This window comes from Macrosteles quadrilineatus, unplaced genomic scaffold (assembly GCF_028750875.1).
Source record: "Macrosteles quadrilineatus isolate MER2022 unplaced genomic scaffold, UCM_ALF_1.0 Scaffold_4__1_contigs__length_99947679, whole genome shotgun sequence".
Classification (NCBI taxonomy): Eukaryota; Metazoa; Arthropoda; class Insecta; order Hemiptera; family Cicadellidae; genus Macrosteles; species Macrosteles quadrilineatus.
The window spans coordinates 27,847,312-27,874,881 of NW_026542597.1; the positions used below are offsets into that span (position 1 = coordinate 27,847,312).

The 27,570-nt window shown below is 33.8% G+C and overlaps 1 protein-coding gene across 2 annotated transcripts; it reads right to left on the reverse strand.

The window, feature by feature from the left end:
* Positions 1–436: 436 nt before the first annotated feature.
* On the reverse strand, positions 437–27,409 carry LOC128992023 (uncharacterized). 2 transcript variants are annotated; one of them, XM_054415367.1, is made up of 9 exons: positions 27,292–27,409; positions 24,623–24,724; positions 23,092–23,183; positions 10,856–11,035; positions 8,937–10,347; positions 7,644–7,831; positions 6,949–7,134; positions 6,307–6,439; positions 437–694 (listed from the first exon to the last, which is right to left on the reverse strand). In XM_054415367.1, exons 2-9 carry the CDS (start codon positions 24,666–24,668, stop codon positions 558–560), a joined length of 2,373 nt encoding a protein of 790 aa, XP_054271342.1. In that variant the 5' UTR covers positions 24,669–24,724; positions 27,292–27,409; the 3' UTR covers positions 437–557. The 2 variants fall into 2 exon arrangements, with proteins under 2 accessions (XP_054271342.1, XP_054271341.1); XM_054415366.1 differs by having other exon boundaries at positions 24,623–24,797.
* Between the last annotated feature and the right edge of the window lie 161 nt (positions 27,410–27,570).

Here is a 27,570-nt window from a genome sequence, read left to right on the forward strand (position 1 = left end):
TGAAGTTAATTGTAAATTAGCATGCGCGCTCCAAGTTTTTTGTTTTAAATCTTACAAGTATTTATTCTCTCAACATATTTATAAATTATTTTATACTTTTAGTGTGTTTAAAAACGTGGCATTTTTAAAAAGTATTTTTATTTTTAAATGATTAACTGTGTGGTAGATGCCTTCATACATTTTACAAAATAACTAGGTATTGGTTATTGGCTAGTTCAAGAAATCAGTTATAAAGATGATTATTAATTTCTTAATAATCAAAATTGAGCCTCATCATATACTATTTACCACATAATTTTCTAGAGGGAATTATGTTGTTGTTGCGGCCTAACTGCAGGGTCCATATTCATACCAGTATTGCCAGTAGTTTACAATCTATTGAAACATGCCAAAATCATGCAGGTCTTGAGAGATCAAAGCAATAAGAAAACTCATATTAACAGCAAAATATTTAATACTGATCCATCATAAATAAATATTAAAAATATAACCAGTAACAACAAGAGGAGGTACTTTGAGATCTTGGATAAGTGTTGGAGGGGATGACGTTGGAGTTTCTAGGAGTTTCGATCGGTTGGATCCACTACAGTTCCAGCGACCAAAGCCACTTTGGTCTCCAAATCCACAACAAAGTAGACGAAAGGATGCGTGGCTAGGAAATGCTGTTCCACTTGAACCGGAGAGGCTCCAATTGCTAAAAGTTGTAAAATATTACATTATTAAAAAGGTTTAACTCATTTTTCAACATTAAAAAATCATTATTATAAAATTCAAAAATTGAACAACAATAAACAAACAATACGATATCTTGGGGGATGAGAAACTGTTAAAACTGCTAATTGTTTGCATTCGTTTCTGCTATAGATAAAATCTATATACAAAGCCAAAAGTACCCATGAACTTTTGAGAAAACTACAAGTCACACCCCTATAAACCATATACTTAAAATGTTCGTCATGACGAGAAACCTTGCGCAAAATTATCCATTATTTCACTAATTGCCCTTTAAGGTCGTAATTCCTTTCTAAAGGGAACTTTTCATACACCTAATGTTAAAAATACTTCAGCTGTACTTATTTGTTTGTTATTCTTTCAATTTATTACCTTATTAAAATCAGGTGTGATTATTTGTTTCTTTCACTGTATTTTGTTTATTTCAGGTTAACTTAACCAATCAATAGTTTTATTAATAGTTATGATGTCAAACGGGGTGAAGCCCGTGTGTTACAGCTAATCTATATATATAATTCCGTAAGTCAAATTTTTGTAAAGAAATTGTGAGTGACTGGATGGCCGTAGAAGGATGGGAGGGGTCTTATTTTAAAGGTCTTGACGTGAATTTTGAGGGAAAACTGTTCATTTTTCTTATTTTTTTACCATAAATTCGCAACAGAATAAAACTTTTCCCATTAAAACAACATGGGGTTTAATTTGTTTACATCTTTTGAAATTAAAACAGCTGTGCCACAGATTTGAAAACAGTGATCAATACACGCATTTGGTTTACTTTTAGCCAGTCAACTATGAAATGTATACTATAATAAAACTGAAATATGGAAGATTAGTCGGAAAAACGTCTGCATTCTTTGTTTATATTTAAATCATATACTCAAGTTTCATTTTTTCATGCTTTTACGTTATTGTCGTGTTAAAGGAATAAACGACATAGAATAAATATTATGTATAAATAATCAAAGAGTCGAAATTAAATCTAACTTCTGTTTTGTTTTTATTTTTAAATCATATGTTTAAGTTTATTTTAAATGATGTTGTTTTCTTTATATTTCTACACATTTTAAGGTTAAGGTTGTGTAAATATATACAACTAAAATAACCTATAAATGTTATTGGTTCTAAAATGGTGTATTTGCATTCCTTCGTAAGTAAATTTTTTTAGTGCAGTGAATATACAACGTAGAGTAATCATATTCGATCATACTTTTATAAAATCACCAGGGATTCAAGATGTTTTGGTATGTAGGCTGCTGCAGTAAGTTATATTCTTTTCATTATAAGTACTGTAATTAATATGAACGCCAGGGGAATACCACAAAGGCGGGGAACTGTTCATAGGAATGACAGTGCGCGTAGGAGAGCAAGAGTAGATAATGACGAACTTATAATCAAGATATGTTACAACCCCTTTATAGGAGACCCATGGTAGACGAGAGAAATGTAAAGATCCATGATGCAGGATTACTGGACCAAGAGTGCATCCAATGTAGTGCTCTTCATTTTAGAGAAGAACTAACGAATAATCATTTTATGACATGTTGCCATAACGGACTTATTAACCTTCCTCAGTCAAAAACTAATGTAGAACTTAAAAGTTTGTTTGAAGAGAGCCCACAACTGTATAAATTCATTCGACAATGCAACAGTGCGATGGCTTTTGCTTATTTTTCAGCCAGTAAGAAAGATATTCCAGGAAAAGGACCATACTGTTTCAAAATTCAAGGACAGATTTATCGTTCAATCTCAGATTTGCTGCCTCAACATGATGAAGACCCCGTGTATGGCCAATTGTACATTATTGACACATCAACAGCAACAGAAATTCGTCAAAGGCGCCGAGAAAATAGTGACTTAAAACCTGAAATATTGTCAAAACTAGCTGAAATTCTATTAGAAAATCCATTTGCACAAATTTACTAAAGAGCTTCGGAAGAAATGGTTGTACAAGGTGACAGTGAATTAGAACTTAGGTTTGTAGACAGGATAAATATGGATCGTCGTACGTATAATAAGCCTACTGCAGATAAAATTGCAGGCGTCTTCAATTCATCTGAAGGCGAACCTCCAATGAATTTTTAAAATTCCAAACAGGGAAGCTTTTATTTATCCTCATTAACCACAAGACCAAAGCTACCTTAGTAAACCAGTTTTTTTTTTCACAAACAATGATATGTTTGCTGCCTTTTCATGTTAAACCACAGGAGTGATTCAAATTATTTATTGAAAATGACATCAACAAAAGCAAACAAAGAAGAACAACAAACTGGTTTTTACACAAAAGATATGGTGTAGGGATGCCTATTCTGACACATAGATAATGTTATTCTGAGTTTGTTTAAATACCGGTATTGCAAAAAGTTGTTTTACATTTGAGCTTTTAAGGGACTTATGTCCCTACAAGCCACTAGTTAGTATTTATAATTAGAAAATGTCCTATTTCTTTGAAAGTTTTATTAGGTTTTATTTCAATGAAGTATAATTAAATGTTTACAATATAATATTAATTTGACCATACCATTTTTATTATAGTATTAATTTGACCATCTACATATTTATTATTTATATATATTTAATATGGAACAGATTTGTACAAAACAACTCCACTTAAATCCAAACTATTCAATTCGGACTTTAAAGTCAATAAAAAAAAACTTAATGATATAAAATAAATTATTATGTTGTTGTGGTTGTCATTTTTGTGCTACAATTATACCATTCACTAAGGTATACAGCATTGAGGAAGTATTTTATAGAGTATATACATAACAAAAATACAAATTACAGATTTTGATACTATTATACTAGTAAAGAAAAAATTAAATAAAATAAACAGATATGGGCAGGTAGGGCTTGATTAGGACCAGTGGGACTTATCATTGCAATCTATTCTTTTAGGTGTGGAAATAATAATCTTCAATGTAAGTGTAAATACACCAAGTATGAAAGGGTCGAAAGATTTATTTTATTTTATTTATAGCATGAATATAAGATGTTTGCAATGAGTAATGAGTCAAAATGACAGTTCAAGTGTCTGTGACGAGCACTAAAGTGGAAAACAGGGTTATGTTGCAAATGTTGATGTTGTTCCCATTTGATGGCTGAAAAAGTCACATACGATTGTTGAAACTGTCTTTTTAGGGTAAAAGGACAGTTCCAACAATGGTATGTGATGGTCACAAAAATGTCAAAGCAATTAAGTATGGCAAGAAACTTATCAACATGTAAATCAGCCAGGACAATCGCTCGCTTCAAGATAATTCTACCCCGGACAAGTTCGTCCAAGAATTCAGTATTGATGTCAGGTAATTATTCTGTGTCTGACACAAAGACTGCCAAGTTATGATTGGAGGAGTCAATGACTGCGAAGTTCCCACAACCTTGGCTTTGGTCTGTCTCACATGACCAACCATGTGAAACAACAGCGGCTAATGTGCTGCACAGCTGATCTACACTGAGATTATTGCTTCTAACATGTAACTTAAGACATTTCTTACAACAGTTGAGTAATTAAAAAACGCTAGCTGATTTTACACCCAATGCATTGGATTTTTTAGTGATTTAGACAATATTTTACGAGTTTCCCTTATTTTATGAACATTAAAATCCAGATTATGATACAGCAAAAGGATTTTGTTGGACACATCCATAGTAACGCCCCTCAATGGTAGCAGTGAGCTAATACCAGACATTGCGGGACCAAACAGGTTTTCCCTCACTATATTATCTCTGTAGTCAACCAGGATTTGCTCACTTTTTTTGCTATCGTTAGATGGTGGTGTTGGGCTGTTGAGGTTATAATTATTGACAAATACAAAAACTATCAAAATAGTCTTAAGATTTTACAATAGGATTTTACAAGTCTACTTGCCTTAGCCAAAGCCAATGGTTTTAGAAAGTGTCAAATCTTACTTTTATAGTACTACATTTTAGATAGCAGTGTAGACATCCCATATCTATAAGGACTAGCTGTAGCCATCAAAATAGAATAGAGTTGAATGAGCCATCTCACAGAGTGATCTACTGTAAGAATTGAATTTTCTGAATCCATTGATACTACAATAGATGACGATGTAAGGGGTGCTATAGTTAAAATTAAGTTCACCTCTTAGAACTAGGTTTAAAAGTTGGTGTATACGACATAAATAAATAATTACCAGCAGCACATTTTATTGAAGGCTTAACTCAATTAAGTTCATTTTCACTTTGGAGTGGGCTATAACCTTTCACTATTGATTGATAAAACTAGAAATTGCATCCCCATTTTTAATTTGTCGTCCCGAATTTCAATCAAAATTGTTGTAGTTGATGTGAGCCACCGACAGGTTGCGCTGATCTAAATTACTAAATTTTGTTAAATACACTTTTTTACCAAGTAAAACTAACTGAATGACCTATGGTGAGCTATAGCAACTGTTATGACCCATCAACTGCTGACCAGCAATAAAAGATAAGGTATAAAATAGAATTGTATGCACAACTACGTTCTTTTCAGTAAAAAATTGGCAACAACTGGTCCATATAGAAGGGATGTCAACTTCAGTCTCCAATAGTCAATTCTATAACTTAAACGAGGGAATTGAATGTTTGATTCAATCAATGGTCAAAAGTAAAACACTTTTTGTGTGAAAGAGGTATCCATGAAAAATTTGCTACTCTTTGCTCTGCGGAAACATCACGAGCGAGAGTGACAGAGTGAAATATCAAGGATCCTCAGCAACGGAAATTGGTGCCTTGACCTTGACAGCGGGAACTGTTATGGTATCATGGTTCTCAGGGCCATCTTTCTGGCCTATACCCACGTACTTACAGCAAACTGTCTCAAGAAATGTGGTTGGAACTTGGTACACTTTATTTTAGAAAGTAAAATTATAATACAGTAAATTATAGTTTAACTAAGCATGAGAAGGAGTTATGTGATCAGAGCTGGCTTTGGGTGGTAAGTGGACCAGCGCAAAAATTCAGAGTGGGGCCCCTTAAAAACCATACTAATACCTATCTCAAAATAAGAACTGGAAAAAATCTCAATTTATAAATTTATAGTATCTATACTCCATTTTTCTGCATCATTGACATAATTGATGTAAAACTAACAGACTTAAAAAAATGTTTTGTATTTTGCATCAAGGGCCCTCCAAGTTGCGGGCTTTCACACGAGCCTAAGGCGGTATACAATATATGACTCTGTGATCTGAATGAAATATGAAACTACCACTGACTTTTGAATACTGAAGTAGACATCCTAGCGATATGGATCAGCTGTCATAATTTTTTACTAAAAAGGACCATAACAAGCCAGTCACAGATTGTACTAGTGTTAAAATATATATTTTTCACCTCATTTAATGACACTGAGATATTTAGATATTTGATGTTGTGTAAAAGATGCTATATATCAGTTTTACATGTTTAAAAAGTAATACAACATAAATCAGTAATTAAAATTAGCTCAATCTGTTGATAGCTCACTTGAACTCCAGTTTGATAAAAAAAAAAAAAAAAAAAAAAAAAAAAAAAAAACTGCCTGTAGTTCTATCAATATTCAAAGCTAATACACTCACCAAACATACTTACAGTTCTGGTTTGTGAAATATTTCTGCACAGAAATGGTGATCACTTGCTCCACACTCCGGACGTAAAGGTTTGGCTCATCAGACATCTCACATAAATTGGCCATAAAACCATCGAAAATCTTCCGCACACCTAGCTGGAAAATGTTTACATATTTATATGAAAGTCAATTTTAAAAATAGAAGTAATATGTAAAAAAACATGTTTCTACCACATCTTGGTGGTTGAACTTAGCCAACTAACTTACATTATATTCCATTATTCTAGTATATTTTTTCATTCTACTACCTTATAAAAAAGACCCTTAAAGGAATAAATAAACATCAAGATTGTGTTGTACATTTTTTGTAAGACATCAACCAGGCCAAAAGTTTGAACGTGACCTTGCTATGGGAAGAGAGATGATAATTGCACCCTCCCTCCACCTTCCTTTTGTGGAATGTTTTTTCTTCCTTGCGTCCCCAGCAAACCTAAAACTAAAACCTCTTGCACCAACGGCCCTGCTTCAATTACCTAGAACTCCTAACTTTAGATTAGTTAGTTGTGCTATAAATCCCAGACAATTTATTTTATCATTAGAACGACAGATTATCCACCTTGATGAAATGTTAATAAAACTTACTTTATACGAGTGTTAATCCTCACCTTATGAAGTGCCGGTGTCAAGTTTATATGTTTCACTATTGTAAAGGTAGGCACCACAGCGTACACGGGGGTCTGTTTGAACTGCTTCATAATACTCCGCAGCGGACACCACTGCAGAGAATACAGCAGCTGCTTCAGTCCTCTTGCTTGTTTCGGCAGAAGTATTACTAGCGAGTAACGCACATCCTGCAGAATAGGTGTCAAATATCAACCTAAGACTACTTAAATATTAAAACTCTTTCTTCTTTTTTGACTATATCAGAAGGGTAACTTTTTAGTAGAGGTAGAACACTCTTAGCAACATTTACGCTATGTGTACAGAACTTTAGGTTTGTAATAACAAAAGAAATTTGCCACCTTTAAGCAGCACAGCAAAAATGTTGGTTTGGTTGTGTTCTAACATTGACTATACATATTCAATGGTTCTAATCAATTTATGTTTTAGGTACATTCTCATATGAGGACCAGATCACATTCCTATATCCCAAAACTTTTACTAACCATGCTAGAAAATGTCTGCAATAATCCGTAAAATATTATAAATCATCTACGTACTAAGCCTATATTTTCTAACTGTATTTTTTTATCATGATGTGCCACATTGATCGTGGAACTTAATGCATTGTATTGTTCCTTGTGTCTAATGCATTTTCACATGTTCGGTAAAAAATTCTGTTAACTATGAAGTGACTTACGTCCAGTGGTAGTTGTAGAGCCGTCGCTCTCAAGGCAGGCAAGTCAACGTAAGGCATGAAGGCAGTGTAGGTTAACACAGGTACTAGCTTGTCACCAGTAAATGTCCAGAACCATTGATCTGTAGGGCTCGGGTACCAGCCTGAAGAACCCACCCAGTTACCCAAACTGGCCGACTGAGGATTATCATCTGTAAACAGGGTGAATGTAAGAAAATATTGCTAAGTTTAGGCTGTGACTTTTGGTAGAAGTAGACAACCCATTCAATTATAATTTTGTAGGTTCAAATTTCAAGATGAAAATGGGCATAGTTACATCAAGTCACCAACAGGGAGCGCTTGATATGAATTATTGATATTTCTTGAATATACAAACTTTCAACACAATTAACAGACACACATATTATATGAACTTGAACGGATGGTGTTTGTGGGCTCTGGAGACATCAAAGAAAAAGTAAATCAATAGGTCTTACCATGAGACCTACAATAATAGCTTATTCATTGTATGGGATATTTGCTAAAAGACAGCTTTATTTAATTGCGCTACTCACAGATTGGGCTGCTGTAAAATATATAAAATATGGTTATAATACCTTTAACAGGTACCTATAATCTAAACTGTCATTCATTTTATGATTCATATCAATTTGGGTGGGGGGGGAGGTGCAACTACCTCTCAGGCCCATAGCACATCACATAATAATCGCAGGCCTGACCCTTTAGTTATGTATTTCAATCCAAATATGAGTGAAGGTACAGACTTTTCTCAGGATCGAACCGGTAACCTTTTGATTGTTAGGCGAGCATTAACCACTCGGCTACCCAGCCAGTTTTATGAAATATTCTATTTTTTACGCTTTTTGTACGCTTTATGAAATAATAAATGTAAGTCTTTGTTGTTGTAATGCAAACCAATTTATTGTGTAATGTTGCTTTTGTGAGCTTTATGAAATGGGCGTTGAAGGGAGGAAGATATCGAACTGAAACAAGTCTGGACAGGAAACCATTTAAGAATACTGTAAAACTTTCTGTTTAGACCAAATACCATCTTAATTTGGAATAAACAAGGGGGGAAGGGGATAATATGTAAGGAATAAAAATAAAAGATGTATGTGTAGTGGACTGTAAAAGCAATTTAATTTACCCTTAATGGAAGTCAGTGTGCGCATAAAGCTTTTGGTAAATTTAGGGTATTTAAAATACATACCATACCAGACTTGATTTTTAAATTTTCAATTTGACAGCTACCCAAAGTGTAAAACTAACATGTTAGTCTACTTGTGGTCTACTTACATTGCACAGATCGTCGTGGTCTTGACTGGGTAACGGAGGGGAAAATGATTGTGTCAGGTTCTAAAGTTGGAAAACCGACCACTTCATCAGCGTTGTCATCACTAGATTCTACATCATTCGAATCAGTCAACGTTTCTGTACCGTTGTTTTCCAAATTGTGATAGCTACCATTCACATCGCTATCAATCAAATTACTTAAAATAGATTCCACCATCATTTGGTCTTTATTGTCCATTATGCTCCAGGATTGATTCTCTACATTATATTGATTTTTTGACTCAGTTGTACTATTCTTGTGCAATATTGAATACATAGTGTTTAAATTTGTCGTAATATTCGGTTTTGGCAAATCGTTGAGTACAGGATTTGAATCTGTTGCTCGCTTATTCAAGGTACTATCCGTTGTAAACTGTATTTTTTGCAAGTCAGGTGCACTTTCTTCCATTAAAATAACAGCTTCAAGCATCGGTGTGTTCTTGTCTGTAAAAACTTCCGAAACTGGAGTAGTCAAAAGGGTTACCTCTTCTATCGGAAGTGTTGTATCTACAAACAAAGTAACGGTCTCGGTTTTTGTAACCTCAGTGAAAATCTCCTTTGTTGAAATCTCATTTGAGATCGTAACAAAGTCTGATATCGTTGTTTTTCCTCCATCTTTTTCAGTTTCAGTTTCAGGACTATCTGAACTTCCGTCTGATGGATCAGTGTCGTTAGCTGTATCCATCATCATATTCATACTCTCCAGTTCGGATGCAGGTACATTTATCATTGTTACAACATTCACCTCTGGCATTGAGGATTCTGTTTCAGTCTCTTGAGTCGCTGATGTTTCTTTGTCTGATGCTGTTGTAGAAGGAACATCATCAAAACTTGTTTGTGCATCTTTTGTTGTTGATTCTTCCTTTATGGTAGTTATTGTGGCCGCTTCTTTTGTTGGTTGTAGAGTGGTTGCTGGTGATTCTTCTGGTTTGGCTTCAGTTGTTTCTCTTGTAGTGGTCACAACGGTTGTAGGAATTGTAGTTGCAGGTACGGTTGTTTTCTCATCTTCAGGACCTCTCATTGATAGAATATCTGGCTGAGTTGGTGGTTTCCCAGTCCCCATAAGGATTTCCGTGGTTGAAGCCAATGTTGTTGGAACTATAGTTTCATTTTCTTCTGGTTTTGTTGTTTTGGGTATCATAGTTGTCACTGGTGTTGTTAGGTCTGGTGCAGTTGTTTCAGGAATGTTTGTCACTGTTTCATTACTCTTCTCTCTATTTCCAACAGACGCTTGAGTAGTGAAAACTGGTTGTGTTATTGAGGTGTCCGATTGAAAACCATAAAATTTTAAAACTTTAATATAACTGTTTCTTAGAGTAACATTTGGTTTGCTCAAAACCAAACCTTTGAGGAAGCCTTCGCTGGAGAAATAGCTCTGAAAAATACACACAAATGCTGAGTTAAGTAATTTAAAAATTAATTATATATAAAATTTACTCCTTAACACCATTTACAACACTATAATGGATAATATTTTACAGTTTTTCATCATATTTCACACTGAATTATTATTATTAATAAAATGGTTTATTATTGGTAGTAAATGGTTTAATTAGTCAAGTAGATGCATCGAGGTTATTAATATTAATACACTGCAGTAGTTTATTTTCAAGAACAGTCTCTTGTGTAAATTCATGGATAGCAAATAATGATGATCGTTTAAAGAACTAATATCTCTGCCAAAATTTTACAGAGTGAAAATAATGTTGATTAGTACACCTTGCTTTTACAGATGTTGAATGGCTTTAAATCCTTCAATATGATGATACTATAGGACCTGAGTGCTAATATACATCATTATCACTATCTTGGTTTATTTGACTAACTGATCAATTACACCATTTAAACTAGCAGGAATGTTCAATAATTGAGAGAAGTCCTACCCTGAGATACCTATGAAGGTCTCGGAAGCCGATGCGCACGATGTCCCTGTGCCACGGAAGGTGGAGAGTGTTGTATATTTCTGCGGCCGCTTGTCCTCTAGTTCCTTCATATACCAGCAGAGCCATCGACATCAGTCCGTACGGTGAAAACACAGTGTTGACATTGGGAGACGCGATGATCTGAAGAAAACCCAGAGGATGGATTAGGTTACAAATATTTTTTTGTGTAGTCATGAAATAAAAATGTGTAGGGTTCAGTTAATTACTGCCTGCGATACCGAAACGTCAGCCTCAGCCATACCAGTAACAAACGATTCTACCCTGAAGACCATGATAAATTAGTTAAAATGGATTACAGAAGTGAGCTATAAAGTGATAATAGATGTGAACAGTGGCTTCATTCATACAGTAGAAGACTACTGATAGTGTTAAAAGCTCAATACACCATTTCAAAGTGTACAAGATTTTCTATTTTTTTTTTTTTTTTAGGTATGATCATTATACACGGTTGAATAAAACAAAAATGTCAAAATAATTAGAATTACCATCATGGAGACCACTAAATAAGGGATGCCTTTTCTCAATCCATAATTGATGAATGTTGATGAACACTTATTCAAACTTCTTGAACCGTAATAGTATGATATAAATAACTAAGGTATTTATAAATTCCTCAGTGTTCCTTTGATGTGTAAAGGATGAGGAAGTGTCACCCGGGAAAGTTATCAGGCTGTGCAAGTGTATACAAAAGGGTAAGCAACAAAGCGAGTCAATATCAGCCCGGAAGCGCTGGTTTTGATTTCCCTTGATAAAAGAAACATTTTGATTGAATTGTGCAAGCTAACCAGTAAAATATGTTTATGAAAAGTGTAATTTTGAATATTTATAACATTTTGATGTAAAAAGTTTGGACACAATTTTGACCTGAAAAAAAAAATTATATGTAGTTAAACCTTACTGCGGAACATTTTAACGTTTGCAGGCTATAACATTTTAATACGGTAATTTTCATACGTATCAAACATTTTAAATTTCCAAATGCAGTTGTTAGCGAATTTCCCATATAGGGAATAAGCTATTACCGTAGGTCTCATGGTAAGACCTAGACCCGGGACCGATTTACTTTTTCGTTTTGAGGTCCCCAGAGGCCCAAAACACCATCCGTTCAAATTCATATCTTACTAATATTATAAATGTGAAAGTTTGTGTGTTTGTTTGTTTGTTTGTTTGTTTGTTTGAAGGTCAATCACGCATAAACCACTGGACGGATTGGGCTGAAATTTAGCATGATGATAGCTCACATTCTCGATTAACATATAGGCATATTCTTATCTCAAAAATCATTTCGGGCTCCACCCCAGTGGCTCTGTAGTTCTCCATGTTAACCTTATGAGTATTCATATCTAAAGGGAATTAAAGAATTTTGTCAGCTGTTTCAACTAAAAAGTTCGTTCTATGATATGCAAAAGCATTAAAAAGGTATAAGATTTACCAACAGGATGCAGCACTATATTTTTTTGCATTTATGTAACAGCTAATTTGAACTAAGCAGCAACAAAAAACTGTGGTACGCAATGAGAACTGTCAAAGTAGGATTTTTTACAGTTATGTTTTTGTTTTTAATGTCATTAATAATTTGTGATTTTTTGTGAATTCGTAATAATTTATTTTTCTTTGTTGTTAGGGTGAAGTGGTAGAACATTATGGCTATGGTACATGTGTAATACCATTAGTATACCGTCTTTTACCAACTTATATACCAACCCCGTACGAAGGACGGGTACTCTGGTAGTATATATATATATATATATATTTATATCAAATATATAAAATTCTCGTGTCACAGTGTTTGTCTGCAAACTCCTCCGGAACGACTTCACCGATCGTTATGAAATTTGGTGTGTAAATTCTGTAGGTATGCGAATCGGACGTAAACTATTTCCCGTTTCGAAATTCTTAAAAGGGCTCCGCCCCAGTGGCTCTGGAGTTTCCCATGTTAACCTTATGAGAAATGGAATTAATGAATCTTAACAGCTGTTTCAATTAAAAGTTGGTTCTGTTCTATGATGTTCAATAGCATTAAAGTTACAAGGATTACCAACAGGGTGCAGCACTATTATTTCTTTTACATTTATGACAACAGCTAATTTGCAACCAAAAGGTGAGTGAGCGTAGCGAACGAACTTCAACCTGGAGGCGAGTTAGCGTAGCGAACGAGCTAACCTGAAGGCATGTGAGCGCAGCGAACGAGCTCCAACCTAAAGGTGAGTGAGCGTAGCGAACGTGCTCCAACCCAAAGGTGAGTGAGCGTAGCGAACGAACTTCAACCTGGAGGCAAGTTAGCGTAGCGAACGAGCTAACCTGAAGGCAAGTGAGCGCAGCGAACGAGCTCCAACCTAAAGGTGAGTGAGCGTAGTGAACGAGCTCCAACCCAAAGGTGAGTGAGCGTAGCGAACGAACTTCAACCAGGACGTGATTGAGCGATGCGAACGAGATCATCTTGAAAATTAAACGTAACGGTACTTTCCATCGGTCTGTCTTAGGGGAAACCTATAACTTAGGCGATACGAAGTTCGCCGGGTCAGCTAGTATATATATATATATATATATTTATTTATATATGTGTCCGTTAGCGCGATAACTCGAGCAAAATTGATCCGATTTTGATGAAATTTGGTACAAACGTGTAAACCTACATTTATTTTAACGAGTTCGCAAACCAGCATAATCGGACCATGGGATCAGGGTTTTATGGGGGGTTTTATGGGGTAAAAATGGGTTTTTCTCATTTTTGACCCTAAAAACTTTAAATTTCTAAATTTCTCTCTAGACCATTTTGAAGAGCTTAAAAAAACAAATAATTTAGTATATTGAAGTTTTTTTGAATGTTCATTGACTACGGAGAAAATTAAAGAAATTGTAAATTTAAAATTCCCATGTTATTCTTATGGAGATTAAATAAACTGTTCTAGTTTGCTTGTTTATGGATATATTTCAATTAAATTTGGCAATTTGGCTTATTTCATACTAAGATATCAATATTTCAATTGAAAAAACACACCTCAACATCTTTCCCGTAGCAGCAAACCTAACTACTCACTAAAATTAATGTTATTTAAATAGGAAATAAATCTGAAAATTTATAGGGAATATTTTAGTATAAATCGAGCCTGGTGAATGGAAATTCGCTTAGTATGCAGGTTTGCTGTGACGGGGGTATTTTTATATTATTATAGGTTTAAAATGTTAAAATACATGCGTACTATGTGTGATGTTACATTAGTTTTATCAATATTATTATATTAACTGTATTATATTATACAGATGTATTATTACGGTTTATAAAATACAAAATTACTTAATAAATACGTTATTTCAAGTAATGCCCTGAAACATTTGCTTTGTTATATTTCTCAAAAATATAGATTGGATTCAATATTTAGGATCATAGTACACCGGGGTGAATTTGAGCGTTGAATGAATGAGGTGAGCTTTTTTATTTACTGACTAAGATCTTTGTTTTTATAAAATATAATTACCACTTTAAAAGTAAAATCAAACAAAAAATTTGATTTTGTTCATTTGTTAAAAAATATTATCAGTATACATACCAGCAGCCAGTGTCACTTTGTGACTTTAAAATGTGTGATATATTTGAATTAATTTACAATTTTCCATTGCAAATCCTATATAACACAAAATCTAACGTAATTTTCTTCTTTACATTACATACAAATAATTAACATTACAATATTTTACTTGAATTCACTAAAACATCACCAACTAGTAACGATAACCCCATTTTCACATGCATGTAAACAAAATTGTATTATGGTCATCTGTTTTTATGTAAACAAATGCAAACTTGGAAAAGTTCAGATGATTGACAACAGAATTCGGTACAAACTCTGAAATTTTAAAAGCCTATAGGGCTTTATTGCTTTAAGGCCAATAGGGCTTTCACGGGATATCATCCAAAACCCACAAAAGGCACATCTAGAGGACAAGAGCCTTAAATTTATACCCAATACGCCTATAAAAATAAATATTAGGGGTCAAATTGCTGAATACAAAAATCTAACAAATTTGTTTAAATATATAGATTTCAAACAAAAATAGTCCATTCATTTGTTAATCCATTCCTCATTTTAGTTTATTACCTATACATATATACTGTATAACCATAGACCATTGTTGATTGGCCGAATAAAATCATTGTATCGTTGTATAGACAAATAGAATTAACTAATAGACCGTCAGCCGTGCTGCGATTATCATAGGTTCTGGCACACACCGCTAGGAGTGCCGTGTAGTTACGTAGCGCACATGGCGCTCCCAGCAGTGTGCCCAGTTAATTCTATTTGTCTATGATATAACTTGACTGATATAATTTCATTCGCCCCAGCAACCAAAATTCAGAATTACTTATTCTTTCTGCATCAATAGTATTTTACTCTCAACAAACAAACTCCCAAGATAATAAAATAGTTTGTTTTGATGTCTCCTAGTCCTAAGGAGACTAAAGGTAGATTCGAGGCAGAAATCAGCTGTTTGATATACTGATTGTACAAGGTTAAACAAGCATGTGTAAACGGCAAATATAACCTCTAAATAGATAACCATGAAGCTCAGATTGCAAGAAACAGTGACCATGGCCGAATGACAGTTCACGTCTGTAGGAAAATGTGTCTCTAGAAATTGTGCTATAAAGTCTTATCCTTATATATTCACTAGCTAGAAAATATAATGAACTAGCTGTACCCGCGGGCTTCGCCCCGTTTAGCTTCATAAGTATTCGCATAGCTCATTCACGTCCTGGTTGAAGTTCGTTCGCTACGCTCACCTTTAGGTTGGAGCTCGTTCGCTGCGCTCACTTGCCTTCAGGTTAGCTCGTTCGCTACGCTAACTCGCCTCCAGGTTGAAGTTCGTTCGCTACGCTCACTCACCTTTTGGTTGGAAATTAGCTGTTGTCATAAATTAAAAAAAAAAATTAATAGTGCTGCACCCTGTTGGTAATCCTTGTAACTTTTATGCTATATTGAACATCATAGAACAGAACCAACTTGTTTAATTGAAACAGCTGTTAAGATTCATTAATTCCTTTTAAATTTGAAAAATCATAAGATTAACATGGGGAACTACAGAGCCACTGGGGCGGAGCCCGAAAGGGTTTTTGAGATAAGAATATGCTTTTATGTTAATCGAGAATGTGAGCTATCATCATGCCAAATTTCAGCCCAATCCGTCCAGTAGTTTATGCGTGATTGAGCAACACACACACAAACACACACACAAACACACACACAAACATACACACAAACTCACAAACTTTCAGATTTATAATATTAGTAAGATGACTAGGAAGAGGTAAGTCTGATGGATTCCAATGAATCAGCTGATTATGAAACTATGAATATTTTATACCCCGAGTAATTTTGAAACATGCTCTCAAATCAAAGACTTTGAATGGTGAGAGTTGACTTGGCATACTTTTCTGTGAATGTTTTGTCTTAATGTTTTCTCTTTTTGTGTACTTAACTAGTTTTGCTTTTCTCTGTCATTGTAAACATGAGTTTGTATCTGTAATGAACTTGTTTACAAAAAACAGGAAACAAACAGTTAACAATTACGATTCCTAGGGGAAAACTAACCAAAGAAAAGGCTCTTAAATCCAAATGACACCAACATGTAACACTTATGAAAACTGGCATCAAATTTTACATTAAGATAAGAAACCTTTTATTCAAGTCCATGGTCACACGTTTCTAAAACAGCGAAAACAAGACATGTAATAAAAATTAATGGTCATTCTCTTATTTTCCACGGGCCATTTGACATTTTCCACCACAAATGGTTTATTTACCAATTACCGGTACTATTTGTTGAAACGAAAAGAAATTGCTACATCTGGTGCATAGAGGACGATCTTAACCATGTTACGAAATCAATGGTCTAACATAAACATCCCACATGCGACCCTAATGTTCGCTTTCATTATGCCCGCTGCCCAATGATAATCGTCGTGTCCAAATCACCAAATCACCGCTCTAGCCACCAGCTGACTTGTAGCACCCACATGACTCCGTTATGTTTATGTTTATGACCCGAGATTGCAGATTGCAGGTCAGTCGTTCGCAGGTCTTCTTCAATATTAGCTAACACATGGTGGATAAGAAACTAATCGTGATCCATTTTAACAATAGATTAAACTTAAATGTTTTATATATATTTTTTGTAGTTCAGCGTTCAGTTCAGCTAACTTTTAAGAGGGGACACTTGTTCTAGTTTAATCATAGATTAAATCACGATTCTAGAAAAATACCGGTACTGTATGGATCAGGATCATAAACATAAACTATGACGTTGTTGGCCCGAATCCTATACTAATAGCATTGAACATATGTTTTGGCAGTTCCATTTAAGCAATGTTAAATAATGTTTATTTTCGGGCCAAAAACGTCATTTGTTCATGTTTATGATCCATACCGGTATTTTTCTAGTAATCGTGGATTAAATATATTTCCATATAGATTTATCGTCTTTATGGATCAGAAAGACAATTTAAAGTCGATTCCCTCAGGTTTATGTATAGCACGTTTTGTTGTATTCTCTTTATTCTTTGACAATTAACTTTCTGGTTTTATGTGATACTTATAAACCAAATAAATGTATATATATATATATTGAACATACCCTGTACCATATTGAAAAGTAAAGTAAAAAATTATAAATTCGAATTCTATTATTAAGAGAGAAATATGCAGTCCGACGTCATCTCATTCAAACGTCACCAACGTGAAACAGAAACAAAATAGGCTTTATATACTTTACAATAAGATAAGAAATACGTTTGCACTATTCCAAGTCAATGATTACCGGTAACTTACTCCCATACATACATTTTTTGTACTATGTTTATTGAAGGTGAAGACAATTTCAAGGTTAATTCTCATTGTTTTATATAGGTTTTGTTATTTTATATACATACTTTATGGGGCAAGCGTTTCATTCATTTCATTTTTAGGTTAGAAATAGAATCGTGCAACTCTAAGCGCAGTAACATTTTGTCACTTGTATTGCATGCACAGGATGGATTATGCTCAATCAACTGCATAGACGGTATTGACTGACGATGCAGACTACGATATTGAGTTTGTATATTTAGCGGTATATAAAAAAGAATACAGAACGGAGTTGTTGCATTTGGACAAACCTGCATGTTTATGAGTTTGGTTCCAGCAATTTTATCATAGAACATACTCCCTTTGCAGGTTTGTCAATCTTCAATTGTTGGAATTGTTACTAGGTACTGTATTATTATAAAACATATTTAGAATTATTTAAGTTTTAATTTTCACTTTCAGTTTATAGTCACTTTTTGTTATTCTTTAGTTTAAAGTTATGTCGTTTGAAGATTGTTTGTAGCTATATTCTTGGGAGTTATTTAATTTGATTTAATTGATTGGCAATTTAATTTTTAGTAGTCCAAGAATAGATGGAAGTTTGATTGGAGCAAATTTAGTTGGTGGAATTTAACTGTTGGAAATTATATCGTTTGATGTTGGAATTTTCTTTTTGGTTGTTTTTAAAGTTTTCATTGATGTAATTTATATTTCTACGGAAGCTTCAAAATGAAGGACGTTTACATTGTTTGTTGTTGTTAAAAAATAACAGTTGGCAAGTTTTTTTTCGAAAGTTGCATTGTTGGAAGGTCTATTGTTGGTAACCAAGATAACTACGGAGAATGACCCTCACACTTCAACTACCTATTTTAGTAGTATCTATTTATTTATTTACTGACGACGAATCTATTGCGAAATAACATTAGTCCAGTCCTGCGTCCAAATGGAGTAATTTAATTCTACACTACTGTCCTTTGATATTATAACCAAATAACAATGCGTACACTGTAAAATACACCATAAAAAATACAAAACCACTTATTCTCCATCAGCGCTTTCAAACTGAATGTGAAACTTAACACTTCACAACGATGGTAAATGTTGCTATCCAAAGTCAATGGCCCAATCAAGCATTGTAAACTTGTAATTCCCCACTGCTCTCGACAATATAGATCGGACGGGGTGACGAACCTCACGGGGAACTATTGACTGAACTCAACAATGTCAACAGCTGTCTCATTATCACGAAATGAATAACAAGTCTAGACGATCACCTTCAACGACTAATGTTGCAAAATGTACATTCAGATAAAAATTTTTGAGAACCAAGTGTACACGCCCAAAACAATACTATCACGTTTTATTTGTTATAGGACTATCAGCCGCATTATAAGGTACAACAAAAGTTTGTTTTGGGTTTTTAAATTAAAATTCATGTTTTTGGCCCCTGGACTATATTGTTAAGACAATGATAGGTTTTTTACATACCTCAGTCAAATAGTCCAATAAATGATATAGCACAACAGCTTACATGTTTCGTTGCGAAGACAACATTTTCAAAGCTCGTTTTTGACGAGTTGCGAGCTTTGAAAATGTTGTCTTCGCAACGAAACATGTAAGCTTATGTGCTATATCATTTATTGGACTATTTGACTGAGGTATGTAAAAAACCTATTATTGTCTTTATAAAATGTATTTACTTAACATATTCTCTGTTGTAGATTTGTCATCTTTATGGATCAGCAGAGAATAATTTTGAGTTATTTCGAAACCACTCTTCCGGTTTAAAACCGTTTTAACCAAATATAACTATCTATTAGTACGACATAACATACATTGGTAACCACAGAGTACATATAATATAAAATCTGGGGACATTCAATCGCCATCAATGTCCCCTCTGATGGATAAAGAACGCAAAAAATAACGACTCAAGATGTTTATGTTTAACATCCAGAAGAATAAAAAGTTAATACGAATAACAATGTTGATACTTTGTACTACGTTTTAATTATCTCATTATAGTAAAGTTGTATTTATAAGATATTATAATTTGGAAAAAAATATACTGTACTTTTTCTCTGAAAGAGAAAAATCTTTTCACTTATAGAAGAAGGTAGTTTAATGGTTTAGAGGCGTGTGTTTAGAAATAATTAGGAATATAGTGTAATCCTGAGATGTAAAATGCTCTTGTTTTATTTCAAATTGTAAAAAAAGTTAAAAAAACGTATACGTGGTTTGATTTTTTTAATATCCGTTCCATCCTGAATTCCTAATATTTTGTTAATATCGTATGGGCTGTAAACCAATGATACTTTTTTGTCCTAGGACGCTAGGCACGAGCCCGGGGTTGTTTATCACATTACCCCGGGCTAGACCTAGGGATTGCGGCGTTATCACTTAGATATAATCCATTACCTAGTGAATTGGGGGGGTTTGAACCCGGGACTGAAGTCCCGATCTCTAACCATTAGACCAGCTCAATTCCCAAACCAATATTAAAACTACGCCACAACAAATAATTAACTTAAAAAATCAAAAGAACATATCTAAAAAAAACTAACTCGACATGATGAAATTATTTGCAGTGCAGTGATTACACTCAACTGTTTCTTGTATAATTCACATTTTGCTCGCACAATCAACAACTGTTGTGTGAAGTGAAGGAAGCGGTTTCGTGGGAACGTTGTTGCCAGTTATTTCTTCATTTCCTCGCCATTACAGATGTTTTATAACTTTGACGCACTTCAGACTTCAAGGGTTTCCTGGCAATAACGGCATTCGTCACTTCCAACGATTATAGACCTATTTTTATTTTATGTGGAAGAATCATTTGCAACAACTGTAAATACGAGAAGCTTTAATTAATTGGTACAGTTATTTTGTGATGGACGATTTTCATGCGGATATTCGCACGGTGTTTTGAATGTCAATAGAACTAATAATTTTATAGCTTTTAATATTGATATTTTGCTGTTACACAGAAAGATTGCCACGCTAGAGAAACTATATTTTTGTTTTCTAGATAAGTGATATCCAAACTATCCAGCCATAATCTTAAAGTTGAATCATTTGTATTTGGCTAGATTTGAACCCGTGCATCCAGGAATGAAGTCCCTCGTTCTATACCCTCAGCCAGCCTCGCTCATATACACTCTTAACGTGTTTTAGTAAGCATATGAGTTGATTTAGTCATAAATTTTAAAAAAAAACCTCATTTAATAAGAACGACTGAATATTGAAAATATAAAACCAAAAAGCAATATATTTACTTTATGGCGTGGACTATGCCTAAATCAAATTAAGTAGTGGAATAGGAATCAATGTACACTGCAAAATAAAAACTTAATAATACCATTGACTATTAGATACTTAAGTAATTAAGTACTTTAAGTTGTATAGTACTTTGTTGTATAGTTGTAATAGTCAAAGATAATACTGTACATACGAATAACACATATTAACGTCTATGTTTGCGTTTCCTCCGAATTTTTGAGTGATAGTTTTGAGTCACTTGTATGGTTTTGAAATACGTGAAAAAACGAGAATTAAAACGACGAATTTTATTTGTCTACTTACCTAACTTTATCGAAGTCTGGAGTCATCGTTAAAATTATTGATTGTAAACAGTGCTAGTATGCTTTTAATTCTACCTATTGTAAAATCGACTGTTAATTAATTATGAGTTTCATGTTAGGGACGTTCATAGGTGCTGATTCTAAATGCGTTATTTTAAGATGGTTTTTACGACTTAATCTTTGATTCCATGTCTTACTTCTAGGACAAGCAATTTATTTAATTAGATAATTTAGTTTTCTTAAATAGCGAGAAACAAATCATAAACAACAAACCCCCAAGTAGGCCTATTCTTTTTAGATTGAACACGTCCAAATTGAGCAAGTGGAGTTGTGCCGTACATGCCTTTGTACAGATCGTAACCTTTAGCAAATAACACCCTATACATGAATCAGTCGGAAGTAACCTTTAAAGTTGTCTTAAGCTGATCCATGAAAGATAAACCCAAAGGGATATTTTAATCTTTGGTTCAACACTCACATAAAACCAAATAATATGCCACCAAATAATATGCCACCACCAGCTACCAAATAATATGCCATAACCATACAGGGTGAGTTTTAATTGTCCCCCCCCCAACTTTTTTCTACATTTTTTCAAATATCAATCCCAGACCACTTCCAAACATTGTTGGGTAGTAAGTACTTCATTTTGACAAGGTCGCCATTTCCGGCCGCCATCTTGGATCAGCCATATTGGATGCAAAATTTTTTTTTCAAATGTAAAGGTGGGGTTGTGACCCATTATTTCGAACTAAATTTTTACCCTGATTACAATGCCGCAAACCGTTTAAAAAAATCTTGATTCATTCTAAAGTTATGAGGGCTTTTTAAAACTTTATTTTTAGCCCATTTTAACATTGTGCATTTACAAACTAAGACCATACTCTCAAAATAGTGCTAGATAAAGATAAGTATACACTACCAGTAATTGTCGACCTATTTTCACTTGGTTATGACTGATGTATTTTTTTCGGCCGCCATCTTGGATCCGCCATTTTGAAATGTGATAAATTATTTTAAATATGAAGGGGTTGTTGTGACCCATCATTTCGAACTACTTTTTTAAGCTGAAGACAATGCCGCAATCCATTTTTTGTTATCAAGTTTTATTTATGAAATATTGAAATTTTTTTGTTAAAAATGTCAATATTTCAAAATCAAAAAATGAAAATGAAAAACGGATCATGGAATTAAGTTCAGCTTAAAAAGGTAGTTCGAAATGATGGGTCACAACCCCCCCTTCATATTTAAAATAATTTATCACATTTCAAAATGGCGGATCCAAGATGGCGGCCGAAAAAAATACATCAGTCATAACCAAGTGAAAATAGGTCGACAATTACTGGTAGTGTATACTTATCTTTATCTAGCACTATTTTGAGATTATGGTCTTAGTTTGTAAATGCACAATGTTAAAATGGGCTAAAAATAAAGTTTTAAAAAGCCCTCATAACTTTAGAATGAATCAAGATTTTTTTAAACGGTTTGCGGCATTGTAATCAGGGTAAAAATTTAGTTCGAAATAATGGGTCACAACCCCACCTTTACATTTGAAAAAAAAATTTTGCATCCAATATGGCGGATCCAAGATGGCGGCCGGAAATGGCGACCTTGTCAAAATGAAGTACTTACTACCCAACAATGTTTGGAAGTGGTCTGGTGTTGATATTTGAAAAAATGTAGAAAAAAGTTGGGGGGGGGGACAATTAAAACTCACCCTGTATAAGGTTGCAAACTAATTGTGTTTATGGACTACCTGAAGAACGCAGACTCCAAAGTCGTTAGTGACGTCAGCCATGGTGTCCAACGGCGAAGGATGGGCGTCCGCGCTTAGGTATCGGACCATCCCTACAAACAGATAGAGGGTATAAAACATAAAGCTTCTAATGCATTAAGTAAGGAAACTGGAATGCCTGGAGTGCAAAGAAATATGGAGAGGTTAGGAATGAAATTAGCGCACCAAGAAAAGATCTTCCTTTGAGGTAAACGACAGTGCTGAATCAATTTATAAATATTTATAGTATATAAGGGAAAATTTATAAATATTTATGGTATATAAGGGAAAAGTGAATCTACTGCTTAAATGAAGTTAAACTTGTAAGTTATTTAATTTAAAGAATATATGAAGAAAAATTTAGTTCACTTTAACTCGGGCAAACAGTGTCTTTTAGAACCTAGCGAATATCTCAACCTTGGTTTCGCTCGGTCACTAAACTCAAGATTAGAAATTAAATAAGTTTGTACAATTGTGGAGAAAAATACCAGTACTGTTACTGTATTTAACTTAAATAAAATCAATTTTCAAACTACTAACAATAAAGACAACCCTTTAAATAACTACTGATGGATAAGGAGGGGCCGGTCCTTAGCCGGAGGGGGCTAAGGAAAAATGAAAGGGTGTGTGACAAAAAATAAATCACTTAATAGAAACTCCCTAACAGCGAAAAGGAATAGACCAAATTTTTAAGTGACAATTGATTAGGACTAAAAACTAGTAGTGTCGGCTCCAGATTAAAAGTGCGAAAAATTATAGCGATTGTTACAAAAACCTCGAAATTAAACCATACCACATTAAACTGAATCTTCCGATTTTAAAGCAAACAATTCGTTTGTACCAACTTATAGTTTTAAGTTTAGGTTCAAAATAAAACGTGTAACATACAATTTAAAAATATTTATAATATTCTAACCGAGATAAAGATGCTTGGGAGACCTAATTTCATACATTAATTTATGGCTCACATGGACACGAAAGATTCTCTAACATTGTCACGAACTTCCGTCACCCTTGACCTTAAACTTAGACTTTCTTCCTGGATATCGTTAAGCTACTTGAAGGTTTGGTGTAGTATTTTGCAAATTGGGGATCTTGATTTGTCAAGCGTAAGATTCCTTAGTGTGATACAAGCATATTTATTTATCGTCTACTAAAGAGGATTGAAAATTCAAACGTGCATTACTATCATGAGTCGGAGTACGCATGAGTCGTGGGGGTTCACTGACAAAAAGTTAAAACATTAATAAAATGAAACAAATGATTTGTAATTATGTCAAACTAATTGTTGTGCTCATACTATTTTATTCATCTGGATAAAAAAAAAAACTGTTTTACTGTTATGTGATATATTGTAAAATTGAAATTCCTCCGAAGGAAAAAAACTTCCGTATATACGAAAATGTGAAAGTTTAGCTAACAAACCATTTACTCAGTTAGAGTTTATATTATGTTCAGAAAACAATAAATCGTAGAAAGAATTTAACATGCAGACGTAATATTACATGCTTACCGAGAAGTATGAAGATATGCGGCATGGTGTGTCGGAGTGCGATCATGGTGGCGTTGGCAGTGAAGTCGTCTGCAGGATCTTCGCCACGGCCCACATGATATACTAGATAGTATATAGGTTATGCTGTAGCGATCAATCGAATAGGCTGTGGCAGTTGTTTGATACAAGGGTTTACCTGTATTGATACTAGATTGATCTTAAATGCTAAAAATAGGCAATTGCTGAGTAAATATTATTATTGAGTGTAAGTACACCAAATAGAAAGGTTCGATACCTAGTAAATATTTGTGAGGAAATAAAGTGAAGCTTTTTAAGAAAATTCGATACTCTCAACCCTTACGAATCTGTGAGTCATTATCATAATAAAAGGTGTAATAAACTGAAATTTTCAAATGAATTTAATTTAAAACCTACAGTACTATGTTTTTTGGCATCGATTGAGCAATTTACAATAACTAGTTAGAAATATTTAAAAACCTTTACGTTGCATTTTGAACTTACTAAATTATTCATTTAGTTACGATTTCAAACAAAATATCGTGGCATCTTTGTTTTTCATATATTTTTAGAAATTGACGAAATAATACCGCAAGATGACACAACTCTCGTTACTTGATGATGAGAAGTGGTAATCCCAGTTTGAAGATTCTCAAACGGTTCGATTTTGATCGTTCATAAAATGAGATGATAATTTTTACTTCAATTTTCCAAAATACAATTGTTTAAAGAATTTAACACTGATAAAAATGGCTCTGTTGTACCTCGAACAATCACTTCTTTTGAATAAGAAAAGTTGTTGAAACATTAAATTGCCACAGTTTTAAATGTTCAAACCAATAACGCAAAGCGTTATGGAACGTGCAAGATAAAAATCATACATTCAGTTAACTATGTGCTAATTCAAATGATCAATTTGGAAAATACAGTATTGTGATAAATTATTTGATAAAAGTTGCGTATTTGGCCTACCGCAGCTATGGTGAGAATATCAATTTGTGAAACTCTTATTAGTTTAAGAAACACCATTCTGAGCTGAAACTGCAATCTAGACAAAGGACTAGGAGGGTGAACTAGAGGGGAAGATTAAAGTCGTTAACAATCATTCAATCACACGCGATACGGGTGAAATGTTAAATGGTTGAGTAGGATCTACATATCAAACTGCCGTATGTATTATTATTTTAGACTGGGGGGACGGTGGCGTCCCAGCTACTAGGTGGTAAAAGTATTAAGGTATTAGAGAGAGGTACAAAGTATAGGATAGCGACGATTTTTGTTGAATAATATCCGCAAAATACAGGATATCCAGAAATTATGGTAAAATATTTAAATACATGATTGTAGAGGTAAAAATAAGAAAGAAAGTTGATACAAACACATGTCCTAAAGAGCTCAGTTTTCCGTCTGTGTGTTTGTTTTTTACATAATTTATCATATCTTAAGAACTTCCCGAGGTATTAAATTCAAACTTTGTAAGTGCATGTGGAATAACAAGATGTATTACGGTATTGGGTATCAAGTTTCTAATTTGTATCGTTTCAAAATGGCGTAGGTTTTTGTGTTTTAATCCTAAATATTTAAAGAAAAACATAAATAAAAAAACTACAAGAGACAAAAAAGTTGTAATTTAATCACATTAACTCTGATATTAAGACTATTGGACAGCTAACAGTGGAGAAATTGCAGCTTTTCCGAATAAAAATCAATGATTTCTGACCGGATGTTTTAGGATCCAACCCTGGAACATACAATTTTCCCTGCTTGTGCGGGTGTAAAATCAAAGAGAAATACTGTTTACCCAATGTTATCATTGATGTGATATCATTTCCTTAGGGATTTTCTTATATTTATATAGTTATATTTTGCAATGCCACTTTTATACACTTCTAACATGAAACTGTTGAAAATTCATTGTCTGCAGCGAGTCTTTCGGTATCTATATCTATTTGTAGATTCCGTTGAAAGGTGTGAAACCAGCAACAGTTACTGATTAAACTAAGCTATGATGAATAGAGCCGGCCATTTTTACAACGAATTCTGAAAGATGCATTATGGACCAGAAAGAAACTGTTTTCAGATTGAGTTTATCTTTCACACTACTAGATGTACAGTATATAAGTCGGTATTATTAGTTTTTATTACAAAATTAAATCCAACACAAGTGTATGAAAGCATTTTTGAAGATGGATGCTGAAATCAATCTGCATTTCAGTAATGTCTCATTCAGTAATACTAAATAGGGAAAATTACTTTACTAAAATACTAAAAATGGGGATTGATAATTGAATGATCCATAAAATACAAGAGAAACCACGAATGTGTCAAAATATCAACATTATTTGATTTTAGAGGACGCGATATTTACGCGATCGTAGCGTAAACTACTGTTTATAAGGTCTGTGTAATACGGAAATGATCACAAATAATGTTCTACAGTTAAAATTGAGATACAACTTATTATAATCATTTAATAATCGTTATCATTAGGTTAATGCGCAAAACATATTCAATTAAAACGACATTTGATTTAAGAAGTAATTACTCAATAGAACCAGTTTAAAAAATAATTCAACAACTTTATAAGGAATCCCAGTAGTGCAACTTTACAACTTTATAAGGAACCCAGAAGTGCAACTTTTTAAATTGGCTATCGTATTCTTGGCTCATACCTTTATCAGCAGTAGGATTCTAGTATTTGTATGGACCTAAAAGAGTACATCACAGAAAATAGGAAAAATCGTACTTTCCAAAGGTGAATCACAAGCCGGATCGAGCTAAGCCACCTTCCCCTACGATGTTCGCAGCGCGACTGAGGAATCCGCCGTCCCGTCAGTTTCTTGTTTCTTCGTTCCCTTGACAACGCCATCAGCTGATTGTTGCCCTCATTGTTGCAGCAGTTTAATTGTTACCTATTCTATTGTCATGTGATTGGCTTTAAACCTGTTATT